Raw genomic sequence first — 17101 nt, 5'->3', positions numbered from 1 at the left:
ATTAGTAAATGTCTTGGTCTATTCAGATCTATTTGGATGGGAGTACGTTGTGCTTCTTGGGCACGGATACCTATGACCTTCAATAGGGTTGGGAAATTTTCTACCATTATTTCTTCAAATACTCCTTCTGCCCCTTTTCCCTTCTCTTCTCCTTCTGGGACATCCATGACATGTACAGTTGCACGTTTCTTGCTGTTGTTTAGTTCCCTGAGACTTTGTTCAAATTTTTCCATTCTTTTCTTCATCTGTTTTTATGTTCAACTTTCAGAGGCCATTTCTTCAAGCTCACCAGTCCTTTCTTCTGCCTCCTGAAATCTATTATATGATTTCAGAGTATTTTAAATTTCTTTTATTGTGCCTTTCATTCCCATAAGATCTATTTTTATTTTTCTATGTATGCTTTCAAATTCTTCTTTATGCTCATCCAATGTCTTCTTGATATCCTTACTCTCTTTAGCCATCTCACTGAATTTATTCAGGATTTTTGTTTGAGTATCTATGATTAGTTGTCTCAATTCCTTTATGTCATCTGGAGGCTTATCTTATTACTTTAACTGGGCCATATCTTTCTATTTCTTGGTATGGATTGTAATTTTTTGTTGGTGTCTTAGAATCTGGCTTTATGTATTTATTCTGGATGCAGTTTCTCACTTTAATTTAGGGCTTTATTGCCCTTTCTCCGTTGCTGGTTGTGTTGGAGCCAAGGATGTGACTGGTGCTGTCAGCCATGGAGGGCTCAAGCTGACCACATGCCCCAGAAACCAATGAAGCTTCTTCCACCTTTCTCCTTTGCCAGGGGTAGGGAAAGAGCCAGAGCTGTGTGTAATAATCCAAGTCATGCAGGGCTATGCTATAGTTGCCCAGACAGACTTATGAAGCTTCCTGCACCTTCCTCCCTGCCTGGGGTGGAGATGGAGCTGCAGGTGTGGGCAGCAATCTATGCTATGCAGGTCCAAAATAACTGCAGTTGCCACGTACACTACTGACTATTCAGCCTGTGCCAACAAAATGTATTTGCAGTTACCTGGAGAGGATGGTGCAGGTCCCACCAGCTTCTTCCATGCCAGAGATGAGGCTGAAGTCTAGGCTAGGGCTGCAATCCAATCTGAGCTGAAAGAAGCCAGTCCTACCATCAGTGTAATTTTTTTTTAAAAGATTTATTTTTTATTTATTTCTCCCCCCTTCCCTCCCCCTCCAGTTGTCTGCTCTGTGTCCATTCGTTGTGAGTTCTTCTGTGTCTGTTTATATTCCTGTCAGCAGCACTGGGAATCTATGTCTCTTTTTTGTTGAGTCACCTTGCAGCATCAGTTCTCCATGTGTGCGGTGCCACTCCTGGGTGATTCTCCTTATGGGGTGCACTCCTTACATGTGGGACTCCCCTATGCAGGGGACACCCCTGCGTGGCACAGCACTCCTTGTGTACATCAGCACCGCACATGGGCCAGCTCACCACAGGGCAGGATGCCCTGGGTTTGAACCCTGGACCTCCCAGGTGGTAGGTGGATGCTCTCTCCGTTGAGCCAAATACGCTTCCCAACTGTGATTTTCTTTTTTCTTTTTCATATTCTACTCAATTTATTCATTTTTTTCCAACTGTGATTTTCAATCAGCCTGACTTCCTCTCATGCCAGTGGCAGAGTCAAAATGGCAGCTACTAGCCTCTTGCCAATTTGAACAGATTCAAACTTTAGCTGTTCTTAGGGTAATACTTTAGTAGCTTAAGTCGGTAGCCAACCGTCTCTTCCTCCCCCATTTTTGGGAAATGGAGCTTCCAATTCCAGCCACAAAATAGCTCCTGAGACGGCTTCCACCTCCAGAGTAGAATGATCACCAGCCGATATTTTCCAGGAGAGGCTGGCGCAGGTCCCCCCAGCTTCCTCTGCTAGAGGTGGGGCTGGGCTTAGGCTAGAGCTGCAATATGATCTGGACCGAAAGAAGCCGGTCCCTACCTTTTCAGAGTCTTTTTGTACTTCCTCCTCAAAGGGTCTGAGGCCAGCTTCAACAAAACTAAAAATACAATACGAGGATAACTTCCTTATTTTCTTTCTTCTTACATACAAAGTGAAAGTCACTGCAGCTTAATTAAGAGTACTCAACATGGGGCAAACTGTGGTGGTTCTAGCAGCCAATAAACTACTTTTTCTTGCATAAAATGATTTCATTAAATAATTCCTGCAAGATTTTCTGTTTTTTTGGAAGCTGGTAATGTATTACCAAACCTTCCTCTTTAATGGAAAAGTCTGCTAACATTCCACTTCTAAATATTAATATTGTGGAGGAAATTGCCTATGAACCAACACTACTTCCACATTATACTTACATCATTTCCCTATTTACCAATTGTATATGAGTTAATTCACATTAAAGAAACCTACATTGCAGCAGAGCAGACTATAATCAACTCTGGATTACATGCTTTACAAGATTATGAACTTGAGCACAAGTGTCAAATGCCTCTGTTGATCTTTCAGCACACAATATTGACTACCATTCAAGGTACTTTAATTTGCTTTTACTGCTATTTAGTCGAATCCATGGCAGTCGAAAGAATTAAAAATCATCTCTAGTTTAAAGGATGCCAACTTTGCATCAAAGAGCACATTCTTGTCTTAACATTAGGCAAAACATGATATGTTGCTAGATTCAAGTAGCTAATTCCTTGTATTACACATATTTGCAACTCTAAATGCATGAACATGTTACCAAATAAAAATGGATTTAGGGTTAGTTACATCTCCAAATTTAGTTGCTTTTATAGTTTTTATACATTATTTTAACATTCTACCTTTGACCTTCAAATAGTTAATGTTTTGTTTCTAATTCTGTAGAATGTATGTTTTCAGTAAGTTACTGACTTTCATTTATCAAAGTGGATAATTAATTTTAAACTCACTGCTCCCTATAAAATGTTTACTGTTTTTCTATTTCAATCACAAAACTGAAACTGAATAATCTGGCCAGTATTATTATGTTTAGTTATGGCTAAATGCTAACCCAAATGTTTCCATAATTTAGAGTAAAGAATGGCTTACTTATCTTAGAAAGCAGTGTTTATTAATAACAAAGGTACTGTCCCTAGGGAGCATTATGGAAACTTATGCTGGGGAACAGGGCTGCCATTGGCCTTTAGCAGGTGTGGGCTAGAGATAGAGAGTGGAGTTCAATATACAGAACAGTGAAATACAATGAACTGTCCCAGGACCCAAATATTTTACTCTAATATATGAACACCCTATGAAAAAAAACATGAAAATCTGGCAGTGACAGGTGAAAAACCTGCTTGCATTTCTCAGCTTAGATTTGTTTTGCATGGTTTTTAATATACAATAACATTTCTAGGAATATAACGACCTTATGAAACAACAAAAGATCATATATATCTTTTTTGCAGCTTCACCAAGAGGTATGCACTATTCTGAAAAATAAAGTCTATGATGAAAATGATGCTTAGGGCATTTGTCTGTGGCTATAGCAGTTACATCTCTATAGACTCAAGCATCTGAATTCATTTTATCATCCTAGATCACTCTACCCGAGCATTTAACTACTGAGATAATGAAAAAGGTTATTTTCAAGTATTTTCCTTTATTTATTTTTAGCTTGATGAAATGTTAACATGCTAGCTATACTGATGTTTCTCAACTGTGTATTTGGCAGACTTTTATGTTTCTTACCTCAAGGCACTAGGAATAATAATAAGAAAGATTTACGTGAAATATATCATGGATAGGGAGTACTGGATCAGATAAAAATTGAGAACAAAGTTCTGCGTGTGTCAAATTAGTCAATATATGCAAGTCACACTAAGGTATATAAATATGGGTTACAGTTCAGTCTTCAAAAGAGATCACAGGCTACAAAATAAAGTGATCTACCTGATGCTCTATTGCTTTCAGAAAAGGAAGAGATTATTTCTACAGGAGAATACAGGCTTACAAACCAGAGCATTTGAATCAGGTCTTGAGTAAAGAAAAGTTGAGGAGAAAAAGTATTCCAGTCAAAAAGCAAAGTACAAAGGTAGAGGCATGAAGCCTATCTGGCAAATCTTATGACTTGACCTGAGCAGAGATATGTTAGGAAATAAGGTTGAAAGAATAAGCTAGAGCCTGACAGGGAGGGTTCCTGAATGCCTTGTAGAAGGATCTACACCTTATCCTTAATAAAGACATGCAAACAAGAAAATGACAGATGTCTATGTTTTACCTCAGACAATAGGTAAAATTAAACAAGACTTCCTTAGAACCCATTAGGAAAGACTCAATTCCTTAAGTACCAAAGGATATTTATAAGGTCTCATGGTTAATGTGGCCCAACTAGGTATCCATCCCAAGGTTCTCAAAATCAGGAATTATATAGGACTAAGCAATTTACTTATCACTAACTGTGCTTAATTTTCAAATTTGAGGTATTTCCTTTAGCTTGAAAAAACAAAACTGAATATTTAATTTCAGCCTATTAAATGTGGAGAAACTCTTCCCTCAAAGGGGAAAGAAAATCAAAGTATTTGAAAAGATATCACTAAAATCTTCCACCTCAATTTATTTGAAAATTGTTACCAAAATAAAACACATAATATACATAGCTTACACACAGGTTTAATCCATGCTTTAAATTTTCACTCCAATTTTTCTATAGTATATACAAGTATGGTATACACTAAGACTATTGCCTGGAAGAAAAGACATTAAGCCATTAATAGCGACAGTGCTACTTACTTGATGTTAGTAACAACAGTGTTATTTTTTCATACTTAAGGCAGGGGGATTGAACAGAACTAAAACCATGGGAAAAAGTTAACCAAAAAGGGGGGAACCTTATGTTCACATTTACTTTCACCCACATTTCATAATTAATTAATTGGGGGGAAGCAGATGTGGCTCAGGCAACTAGGCCCCCACCTACCACATGAGAGGTCACTGATTTGGATCCCGATGCCTCCTAAAGAAGAGAGAGAGCTGGCACAACAGGCAGGCATGGCAAGCTGACACGGCAGAGACACAAGAAGAAAAGAACATAATGGGAGACACACGAAAGCAGGGAGCAGAGGTTCCTGGTGCCTCCTAGAAAGAAGACAGCAAGATGACGCAGCAAGATGAGGCAACAAGAGACATGGTGAGGAAAAACAGAATGAGCCACAACAAAGCAGGGAGCAGAGGTGGTTCAAGTGGTTAGACACCTCCCTTTCCACATCAGAGATCCTGGGTTTGGCGACTGGTGTCTCCTAAAAGAAAACACTGAAGATGAACAGATACAGCAAGTGAAAAACAACAAGGGAGTAGGGAGAAATAAATAAATCTTTACAAAATAACAAGTTAATTGCGACCAGAAGACACAAAGATCATCAAGAAGAGAAAATTAGTGATGCAGTATTGACTACCTCATGACTAACTTCTTTAAGAAAACCAGAGGATAAAGTGTTGATTATGTGAGTGACAAGGATTTTATTAAGCTACTTTAGATGGTATATGAAAAAAATGAAAGGAACCATTTTTTATTTTAGCCTTCCAAACGTAATGCTGAAACTTGGTGTTCATGTCGAGTAGTTATTCTAAGAAGGATCTACATACATTAATTTTTTTTAGGAGGTAACCAGGGATTAAACCCAGGATCTCATACGTGAGAAGCAGGCACTCCTCAATGAGAGATGGTTTTTCGTTTTTCTCATTTGTTTGTCTGTTTTTAGGAGGTACTGGGGATTGAACCCAGGGCCTCAGATGTGGGAAGCAGGCACTCAACCACTTAAGCGACAAACATTCCCCTAGATATATTAATTTTTAGTCACCCTGAAGCCCATCTAACATTCTGAGGCCTAAGAAAGCATTCACAAAAAGAGGTATGGAGGATCACATTCTGTCAATATGACTGAGAGACAAAAGATAATCTATGAGGGTTGACAGTATTTTTAAAATGCATATTACATGACTTTTGGACACAACTTATACTTGATGATAAATGCAAGAATATATACTACATGGAAAATTATAAAACCTATAACATATTACTTTGTAGATCCAAGAAAGAAGTTACCAGGGGTACTGTTAAAAATCAAATATTTATAATTTCTAAACAGACAAAAGTAGCCTCAGTTCCTCCTGAGACCAAGGCAACCATTCTACTGTTTAACACAACATTGTAAATCTTGCCTTTCAGCTCCAAAGTCTGATAGGAAAGACTAGTCTTGTCATCACTGGCAAAGCAACATTAAAAGTAGAAGAGATTATGGACATGGGTTCTACCACTAAAACTCAAGGTTGAATAATTGTAACAATAAGATTTACCATTACTGAAAAAAGCAATTTAAGTTATCCAGCCAATTCTAAGATAAATTATTTTCATAAGTGGTTTGAATTTAGTCATAACAAGATGTAATTAAGTCACATCCACATTTCACCACCCCTTTACTTTCTCCCCCTCCCAAAGAAGATGAAGCTTGAATTTCCATCTGACTGAGCAAAGGACAGGAGAAAGAAGGGAGGGAGGGGGGAGAGGGAGGGAGGGAGGAAGAAAATAGGAACAGAAAAAACTAAAGCACCCATAGAGGCTAAGTAGTAGAATGAAGGAAACACAACATCCTTATGGCCATGATACATTAAACAAGAACATAGGGAAACATTTTCCAAAAAGACAGATTGTGTTTGAAACTGGTCTGTTCCTCTGGATGTGGCACCTTTTGTTTGACTGTATTAGATTCAGCTGAGATGACTTAGATTAAATTATGTTAAGATTAGGGCACTGATTCCACCATGTCACCGGGGCAACTCAGTTTGAGTCCTCGTCCCCCACTGTGTGCTATATAAATGGACACTCAATCAAGGGGACACACAAAAGTAGATACACAGAGGACTACAGAGAGCTCCACAGAGAAGGAAGAGGAGAGAACTTGTCAGCTTTAACCCCACGACCAGGGAAGAGAGATGAGCCATTTGCCTGATGGTTTACAGCTGACCTTGTGAAGACACTAGAGCAGCTGAGCCCAGAAAGAAACAAGCCCATCAGCCTATTGCTGAGATGGGAAGGAGCTGGTACCACAGTGCCTTAAGAGGAAAAGAGGAAGGCTGAACCCTCACAGACATTGCCTGACATCTTGCTTCAATACGTGGCAACAGATATTGGTGAACAAGTACCTCTTATGGTACATGACTCAGATTCTTTAGGGCCTTATTAACTGTAAGCTTCTACTCCAAATACGCTTTATAAAAGCCATCAGATCTCTGGTACTTTGCATCAGATCCCCTTGCCTATTACAGACATATCAGCCATAAAAAATAATGCAAGCTACTACTTGCATGAATCTTGAAAATATCATGTCGAGTGAAATGTCATAAACAAAGAGACACTTTATGATTTCACTTATAAGAAGGAGCTAGAATATGGCAAATTCATAAAGTACACTTCACATTATAGAGGGTGGGGGTAGGAGCTAAATGTGGAGTTAATGCATAATGGGTACAGAGTTTCTGTTTGGGGTGATGGGAAAGTTCTGGTAATGGACACTGGTGAGTATAGCACAACAATGTAAGTTTGTTTAATTTAATTCTACTGTATGCATGGGAGAAGTTGGAATGGGAAAGTCCAGTTATATTTAGGTCCCCAATATGAAAAAAAGAGAGACTAAAGAGACAACAACAACTAAATGCAATACAAGACCCTGGAACGGACCTAAAAATGGAGAAAAGGCTCAAAATGAACATTATTGGGACATATGAAAAAATCAGAACATAGACTGTACGCTTTTAATCAACGTTAAATTTCCCAAACTTGAAACTGTACTTAAGATGGTGAATATCCTTGTTCTTAGAAAAAGTTTACTCAGTGTTCAAGAAGCATGATGTATACAACCTACTCTCATATGTCTGGAAGAGATAAAGAAAGTTAGAAAGAGAAAGGAAGAGAAATAGCAAATGTGGCAAAGTTGGGAGATGTGAGTGTTTGGGTGAGGAGTATGTTGTCTGAGTGGGGGCTATGTTAAACTCTCTATATGGGTTTGTATTATTTTTGCAAATGTCTTTATATCAAAATTAAAAGTTTATTTAAAAATGCAATAATGTTTAAACAGCCTGTAATAAAGTGCTATTCACAAATATTCAATTTCTCCTCTTTTTAGCCACATGGTAGGATCTTACTTGCCCAACACTTGGAAGTTATCTGTAACCATGTGACTTGCTTTGGTGAAGGGAATATGAGTGGAAATGAATTCCTTCTAGCAGGGAGCCTTGGAGGGCCAGCAAGCAATTCATCATACTCTCTTAAGCCAGCAAGGCAACTGGCAACACAACCTCAACATGCAGACATAGAGCAGAGCCTGCAGCTAACCAAGAATGGGCAACATCTTTTAGTGGCTAGATCGTCATAAGCTACTAATATTTAGGAGGTGTTACTGTGGCGTAACCTAGTACATTTCGTTACCTAGCTCATTCAAACAAGCCCTCCTGAACTCTTCCCTTCGCTCAAATAATCTTTTCATCATTATTTCAGCTAAAAAGAAAAAAAAAACAGTTGCGTATCTGTGCCTGGAAATCTGAAGGAAGCAAAGTTGTTTGGGTTAGAAATAGGACATTTGGCAAGTAGTAGGTTGAACACCTACTATTTGCCAAACAAAGAAACAAGAGATAAAGAAAAAATAGAAATAAAATCCAAACTCTGGAATTTTATAGTCCACATGGCAAACAGATACATATAACTGACATACCAACTGCTTCTTCTAGTCTTCCTCACCCACATCAACGAGACCATCGCTAGAAAACTTTCTCACCTGACTCCAATAATGGCCATATAGCCCATTTCCGCAATTGGACTGGAACTGCTTGTGACAAAGGTACTTGAATCATTTTTATAGCTATGATCTAGCACTGTGCTTATAATGAACTTTGTATTGCAAATACATAAAACAGAAATCTTAACTACCATAAAAGGCTTTATTAAAATAATTCTAGTCTATCTCCAGAATCAAAACAATAGATGAAGGAAGTGGATGTAGCTCAAGTGATAAGGCCTCTGCCTACCATATGCGAGGACCTGGGTTTGATTTTGGGGGCCTCCTGGTGAAAAAGAATAAGAGAAAGTGTGCCTGCATGGTGAGCTGAGGGTCCACGTGAGTGCCCGCATGGTGAGCCAAGTGCCTGCATGAGTGCCCATGTGGCAAGCCAAGTGCCAGCATGGTGAGGCAGAACCCGCGTGGCAAGCCGAGTGTCTGCACAGCAAGCCAAGTACCCGTGCGGCAAGCCCGTGCCCACGCAAGTGAGTCACGCAGCAAGATGATGACACAACAAGAGAGAGACGAAGGGCAGAGTCAAGGTAAAGCACAGCAGGGACCAGGAACTGAGGGGGCACAATTGATAGGGAACCTCTCTCCACATCAGAGGTCCCAAGGATCGAATCCCAGTGAATCATAGAGGAGAAAGACGGGAAGACATAAAGTGAAATAGATACAGAAGATCATGCAGCAAATGGACACAGCAAAAACAGCAGGGCAGAGAAGGTAGAGAGGAAGAAAAAGAAAAAACAGCTAAACAATCCTAGTGAAAGCAAGAGTCAAGAGTTTCAAAGAACTAAGGAATTAAACTTGTTAGAACTTTAATACACACATAATCTCCAATAGTATTGTTTCTTATTCTTTGCCTGTCCATCTTCTCACCTTTGCCACTGGCAAGGAAAAAGCTCCATTTTTTCCCCAGCTCAAATCGCATGATTACCCCAGATCCATAACTGTGCTTAGAAAGATGGGGGACTATAGATTCTCCATGTTTTGGCCTACAGCTAGAAAATAGCTTGCCAAGATCAGACTATGATGATGTCGGAAGAGAGTAACAAGCATCCAAACTGTGAAGAACACAGAGTGGAGATCATTCCATAAAAGAGCATTAATGTTATAAGACATTCTAGGCAGAACAAAACTGTCAAGAATATTTGCTCTTCCACCCCAAGACAATGGGATAATGCTTTTTTAAAAACGGAAAAGGAAATATGACTTGACTTCATCTAATTTGAAAAAATGATGAACCTTAAGAAGAAATGAGCATGGTATATAAGAGTAAGTGAAATCTGCTTGAATAGACACTTTAGAGAGAAACACAATAGAAGCAGCCAGATTAAAAAGAAAAAAGAACTATAATCAATCTGAACTGAATAGAGGCAACCAGATAAACTGTCTATAGTTCTCTGGGGCCTACAACATGTTTTATTATTCTACCATAATAAAAGCTCTGAGCATGGTTCAATGTGCTACCAGGTTTCAGACTAGAGAAGGGTGTGAGCTACATCAAAGTAGAAAATTTTAAATGGACCTTGAAAATAGGAGGATTTCAATAAGATAAAGTCCAGAGACAGAGACAGCAGACATCTTAAAAGAATGCCCATTACTCTGTCAAAGCTAAGGGTCAAAACAAAAAAAAAAAATTAAAAAAAAAAAATATATATATATGGGATTTCATTTCATGAGATGTGAGTATGATCAAGCTTTTTTTTTTTTCATTTTCTTCATTAACAAGGAGAGACCTTAGTCATGTCTGTGGTCATTTATTCATCTTTCAGGACACTGGAGAAACAAGTGAGTTTATTTTTTAGGACTAAATAAGTTAAATGTGCCTGGACAGGATTTTTTTAAGTATTGCTTCCATAATTTGTTAAGCTGCCTTTTGTCTATTATTCTGTTTTCTGAAATTGAAATAGTAAAGTAAAAAAAAAAGAATAGAGTAAAAACTACCAAGTTTTGGTCTCTGAAACCAATGTACCTGAATTAAGTTTTACATTAAATATTTTTGGAATATTGTGCCACTTTTGAAAATGAAATTGAGGGAAAATAATCAAAATGATGGCTACATTCAAAGCTTGTCCTAAGTCAGTTTTGGGTACAGCATCATTATTTCATTAGAAAACTTCCCAATTCAAATACAAGCCTAGTTTTTGCCTACAGTTTTCTTTGTAATATATAAATATTAGAAAATCATAAAACATTAGAAATCAGAAAACACAAAAACGAAAATCACAAAAAAAGGAAAATCAATAATACTAGTATAAAAATTCTAAGCATCACTTGCTATAGGAAAAACTGGAAACCAAAATGCCATCAAAAGTGATTATAGGGAAAACGGACTTTGGCCCAGTGGTTAGGGCGTCCGTCTACAACATGGGAGGCCCGCGGTACAAGCCCCGGGCCTCCTTGACCCGTGTGGAGCTGGCCCATGCGCAGTGCTGATGTGCGCAAGGAGTGCCGTGCCACACAGGGGTGTCCCCCACGTAGGGGAGCCCCACGCGCAAGGAGTGCACCCATGAGGAGAGCCGCCCAGCGCGAAGGAGGGAGCAGCCTGCCCAGGAATGGCGCCGCCCACCCTTCCCGAGCCGCTGACGACAACAGAAGCGGACAAAGAAACAAGACGCAGCAAAAAGACACAGAAAACAGACAACCGGGGGAGGGGAGGGGAATTAAATAAATAAAAATAAATCTTAAAAAAAAAAAAAAAAGTGATTATAGGGAAGTGGACTTGGCCCAATGGATAGGGCGTCCACCTATCACACAGGAGGCCCGTGGCTCAAACCCCGAGCCTCCTTGACCCGTGTGGAGCTGGCCCATGCGCAGTGCTGATGCGCCCAAGGACTGCCATGCCACACAGGGGTGTCCCCCGCAGAGGGGAGCCCCACACGCAAGGAATGCACCCCATAAAGAGAGCCGCCCAGCACGAAAGAAAGTGCAGTCTGCCCAAGAATGGCGCAGCACACACGGAGAGCTGACACAGCAAGATGACGCAACAAAAAGAAACACAGATTCCCCAGTGCTGCTGATAAGGATAGAAGTGGTCACAGAAGAACATACAGCGAATGGACTCCGAGAGAAGACAACTAGGGGGGAAGGGGAGAGAAATAAATAAAAAATAAATCTTAAAAAAAGTGATTATATCCATATATCCATATAATGGAAAATTATGCAGACATTAAAATGGGGTAGCTTTATATATATAATTTCTTGTAAAAAATGCCTGGAATATGTGAGTGAAAACAGCAAACCACAATTCAATACGTAAAATATGATTCTATTCTTAAAATCAAAGAAATGAACCAAAATATAAATAAAAAGCTATCATGAATATGAATATCCTCTTATTCAAATCTTTCCATCTTTTAAGAGTCAGTTAAATTCTTCATCTTCTATAAAGATCTTCATTAACTTATCCCTAGAAACTCACAGGGCTTACAGGATTCAAGTCTACTACTTCCTACCAAGTGTATGTCAATTACCTTCTAAAGCATAATCCTTATCTTGTAAGCTTCTTTTTAAGATCGCCTTATGTGTCTCCAAACCCCTCTTCAGGAACTACGACTGTGGTTTGTACACAATAAACCAATAAATACCAGCTGAATGAATTAAAAGGTCAGTTCTGCTGTACACTAGTAGAAAGGGAGATAACCACATACACAACTTAAGATTACCTTTATACCAAGAAGTATTCTTAGCCAGACCTCACTCCTTAAATCTTCTATATGTTCAATCTTTAAAAAATGTTAAAAGAAAAACAAAGAAAACAAGAAAGCATATTTCCCTTATCCAATTAGCAGAAAAATGTAAAATGGACATATAAATAGGAAAATTTTAAAAACACCCTTTTTCCTGATAGTGAGAACGTAAATTCAAGAAAAATTTTTCTACATGAAACAAGTTGGTGACCATAAAAGACACCACCTTTTGGCCAAACAATTTCTTTTCCAAGAACCTATTATCCTTAAGAGGTATTTGAAGGAAGCAGATGTGGCTCAAATGATTGGGTTTCCACCTACCACGTGGGAGGTTCTGGGTTCAGTTCCTGGTGCCTCCTGGAGAAAGCGAGCTAGCACAGCAGGCAGGTACAGTGAACTGACACACCAAGATAACAGAACAAGAGTGACACAAAGAGGAAAGACAATGAGAGACACAACAAATCAAGGAGCTCAAGTGGCTCAGGTGATTGAGCACCTCTCTTTTACATGGAAGGTCCCAGGTTCGGTTTCTGGTGTCTCCTAAAAAGAAGAGGAACAGAAACAGAGAGCACATAGCAAATGGACACAGAGAGCAGAAAGAAACCACAAACAACAGGGTGGATAAAGAGGTAGCTGAAATGAAAATATTAAGTATAAGCAAAAACTTTTCCATAGCAACTATCCAGAAATTGAAAAATAACCATGGAAAATATTGCATATTCACTTGGTGAATTATGTGGCTATTTGTAAATTATTACCAAAAAAATCATAATTGGGAAAATGTTTATGTTAGGATCTGGAGTGAAAAGTAAAAAAGTATTCACCGTGTAATCAGCTATATCCTAAATTATATTAGAAAGATAGATTAAAAATCAAAATTTTAACACACATTTATCTCAGGATAGTATTTATTTTCTTCTACTTTTCTGCATTTCATCTCTTTGAAATAGTTTTCCAAGCAAAAAAAGTCTATTTCTGTCAATATAATTAACGCTGGTTAAAAAATCCCAGTTCTGCAACTACAACAAAAAGCTAATACCCACAGTTCTCACAACTGGGTTTTTACTCAGTAACTAATAATTACCTAAAGTTTACAGACAGGTTTAATGGCAAGAGGGAGAACTCAAGCATTTCTCCTCACACCATTCAACAATTTTCCAATAACTTACAAATATAAAAATGGAACCAAAATAAAACAGAGAAAAAAAATTATTCTTGGGATGGCAAAGGAAGAAAAAATGCAAAAAGCTGATAAGCCTGATTACCTGATATTTTAAAACATCTATAAATTAAAATACACCATAAAAAGTAATAAAACTAGGAAAAATATTTGCTCATGTTAATGGATTGCTAGTCTTTATATGAAGGGCTTAATAAAAAAGAACGAGCATTTCCAAAATTAAAACAGACAAGACATTAATAGACAATGAATAAAAATAAAAATGGCTACATATGGGAAGGTCTTCAATTCTGTGGTTACCAAAGAAATGCTAAACTTTAGCCAAAAGAATCCTTTTGAGTGCAAACCACTGTTTTTTTAAAAAATGGTATACTCTATTAACTAGAATCTGTAGAAACAAGCACTCTCACAGGCATATATGTTGGTCCAATCCTTCTGAGGGACAATGTAACAATCTGTTAAAAGTCTTCAAGATATTCATATCCGTAGAGCCTAGAAAAACATTCCGGATTTCACCTTGACAAAACCTGATTGGTACTCAAACATGACAGGTATAGCAATATATTTTAAAGCAAAAATTATGGGGGGGAACCTAGAATCCCAAATATTTTAAATCATGTGGTTTTGTATCCAAAAAAAATCACAGAACATTTAACATTTTCTCATGGAAGAATATTTCAGAATTATAAAAAACATTCACATCCAGTGATTAAAAACCAATTAGTGTACTTTATCATCCCTAGTAATTTTATGTTAGAAGTATACATAAAGAAAAAGACTTAAAGAATAGAAAGTAGAAATACTAACCATAGTTATTTCTAGGTGGTAGGATTAAAACTATCTTATTTAATTTTCCTTAAGCTTCCCAATTTTCTATTCAGAACGTGCACTGCACTTGCATAACAAAAGCATATTAAAGAAAGCTATCACTAAAGCAATCTTAAAGTTGCTAATAAAACTTAACATAATCCCAGCACCAGTTTGAGAAAAACAGGAAAGCCTAAATGGTATGATGAAAACTATACTGTATGGTCAAGCCTACAAATACCCGTAATAGAAGTGGAAAAATGACAGGAAGTATCCCTGAGCGCAATGTGCAAACACAGAGAAGCAGGGGAAGAAAAAGAGAATCAAAAAGAGCGTAACAGACCAGGTAAAGTCCAAAAGGTATAGTCCAAAAAATTATAGAAGAAAGGGAAAGACAAAAAATAGGAGTAAGCTTTTTGGTTCAATTATGGATCAAGACGAAAGATAAATGAAAAAGAGAAGGAAGAATCAAGGGAGATTAAATATGTCCCAAAATTCTACTTTATCTTAAGGATGAATACATTAGGAAAGGTAAGTGACCTTGATTTGGGAGGAAGTACAGAAGCAGTCCCTGGAGGAAGGCTACCCAAAGAAAACAGTTTAACAAAAGTGTGGAAGAAAATAATGGATCCAACAATTCAAAGAAAGCTAGAGAATATTCTAGGGAGTGAATAAACAGTGAACCCAGAGGTAGATGAGAATTGTGGTTAATAGTTTAAATGCAAGAATGTCCTTCTGTGAACCAGAATGGATGTATATCACTATTGTAGGGTGGTGGGAATATGGAGAAGGATGGGAAAAATGCAATTAATGTAACCTATGGACTATAGTTAACAATACTGTAATATTCTTGCATCAATGCCAAATGGACCATAGTCAGTGGTAATAGTCTGATGACATTATCTCATAATCTGCAACAAATGCTCCGCAATGGTGTAGTGTATATTGGTGAAGGGGTGTTACATGGGAATTTTACACATGACATCATGGTTCTGTAAGGTCACGACCTCTGTAATAAAAAAAAATTTTTAATTAATGACATCAAGAAACTCAGGAGGAAAACCCTACTACTTAAATTCTTAATTAAAGGAGTTAATATTTTTCCATTATAAATATTTCATACACTTAGAAGAGGCTCTAAGTCCCTCCTAATATGGATCAAGTGGGTTTTGCAGTAAAAATAGTTCCACATAATGAAAAGAAGCATGGCTTTAGACTCAAGGTCTGGAATAAGTTTCAACTCTACATACTAGCTATCTAAAATTGAGCAAGTTTCCACATTTATAAAATGGGAATTACATTTGTATCATGCAGAGTTTCTGTTGAGTCTCAACTGAAAGGTGGTAAACAAATTATTATATGTTTAACCATTTTAGAACACTCCACTAATCTGTTGTAGTAGCTGCTGTTATTTGTTATCATTATGTGAATCACTGTATCACAATAAATGCCTTTACAAGAGCAAGTCTACTGTTTTTAGGAAAAACACAGTACAAGAAGCCAGATAAAGAGAAAGAAAATACAGTTGTGATGGCTCTCTCCTAATTAATTATAATCCTCTTATTCCTATAAATTACTAGAGAAGATGCTTAAATATTAGATAATATTTAGTAAGGCGCATTCTAGAACGGCCGTAAATTTCTAGTTTAGGTTGTATATATGTCACCAGATTTAAAAAATGTTAAATTATAAAACTGTAGAACACAAAGAGTACACTTAATATAAACTATGGACTATAGTTATAATGGTATAGTTATAACAGTGTTTCATCAGTTTTAACAATTGTACAATACTAATTCAAAGTGTTAAGGAAAACTGTGTGTGCAGAGGTGGAGGGTACATAGGCTATCTGCAAACCTACAACTTCTTTGCTAATGAATAAATAAATAAATCTTTATTCTCTAAATACCAGAAGCCCATCTAGGGTTTGATTAAAAGGCTTTCATAAGTCCCTCCAGTCCTGAGATTGTCATGATCAAAAGAATCAAGCTGTCTTTATAAGAAGGGATATGAAATTCAGACCACCATATATCTTCTAAAGTACATTCTTAGTCAAACTCGTAAGACTTTTTGTCTAAAATTCTAAATTTCTATGTGCTGATCATAATTGCAGTTATCTTTGTAAAAATTAAAATCCACATGTACACAGTTTTTGCTAAATTATGGTATAGCCACAAAATTAGCTCAAAGACATTAAAAGTCATGTTTGCAAACAATTTTAAATGATATGGGAAATAGCACATGAAGCTAAAAAGCAAATAGGCCCTTTAGTGTACTACTTTTGTGGGGGAAATGTTTTTGAAGGCACGTAAAAAATGAAATTATGAAGGCTGAAATGGGGTTACTTTATTAAAAGGGAAGAAGGATAAAAACTATAAAATCCCTAATTACAAATGCCTTTATAGTCTTTGGCAGCTCTATGCCATTCCAAATATATTTTCAAATTTTACTATTTCTTCTTCACAACTGGACAGCTGATTATCTTAAAATGCACGACCTACAGCAAAAGATTTGTTTCAAGAAATCAAGATGCATTCCACCTTCATCATAACTTTGAGTTATTTAAACCAATGAATCTCGATCACTAGTATTAACTACATCCATTTGTTTCCCACTCATGTTTTAAACATGTGATGGAATAAAATGTTTAAATAATTTAACATAACA

General features: G+C 37.3%; 1 protein-coding gene across 50 annotated transcripts in view; it reads right to left on the bottom strand.

The window, feature by feature from the left end:
* TRIP12 (thyroid hormone receptor interactor 12) overlaps positions 1-17101 on the bottom strand; it is a 175767-nt gene that overhangs the window by 108928 nt on the left and 49738 nt on the right. For 5 of the 50 annotated variants that reach the window (XM_071216076.1, XM_071216082.1, XM_071216078.1 and 2 more), the window contains exon 3: positions 1025-1110. The exons of the other annotated variants lie outside the window; for them this stretch is intronic. In XM_071216076.1, coding sequence (XP_071072177.1) covers positions 1025-1062 — 38 coding nt within the window. In that variant the 5' untranslated portion in view covers positions 1063-1110. The remainder of the gene's footprint in view (positions 1-1024; positions 1111-17101) is intronic. 50 annotated transcript variants of the gene reach the window in all.

This window comes from Dasypus novemcinctus, chromosome 7 (assembly GCF_030445035.2).
Source record: "Dasypus novemcinctus isolate mDasNov1 chromosome 7, mDasNov1.1.hap2, whole genome shotgun sequence".
In the NCBI taxonomy this organism is placed as follows: Eukaryota; Metazoa; Chordata; class Mammalia; order Cingulata; family Dasypodidae; genus Dasypus; species Dasypus novemcinctus.
Note: the sequence above shows the minus strand (reverse complement) of the source record. Positions and strands in the feature narration are given on the sequence as shown.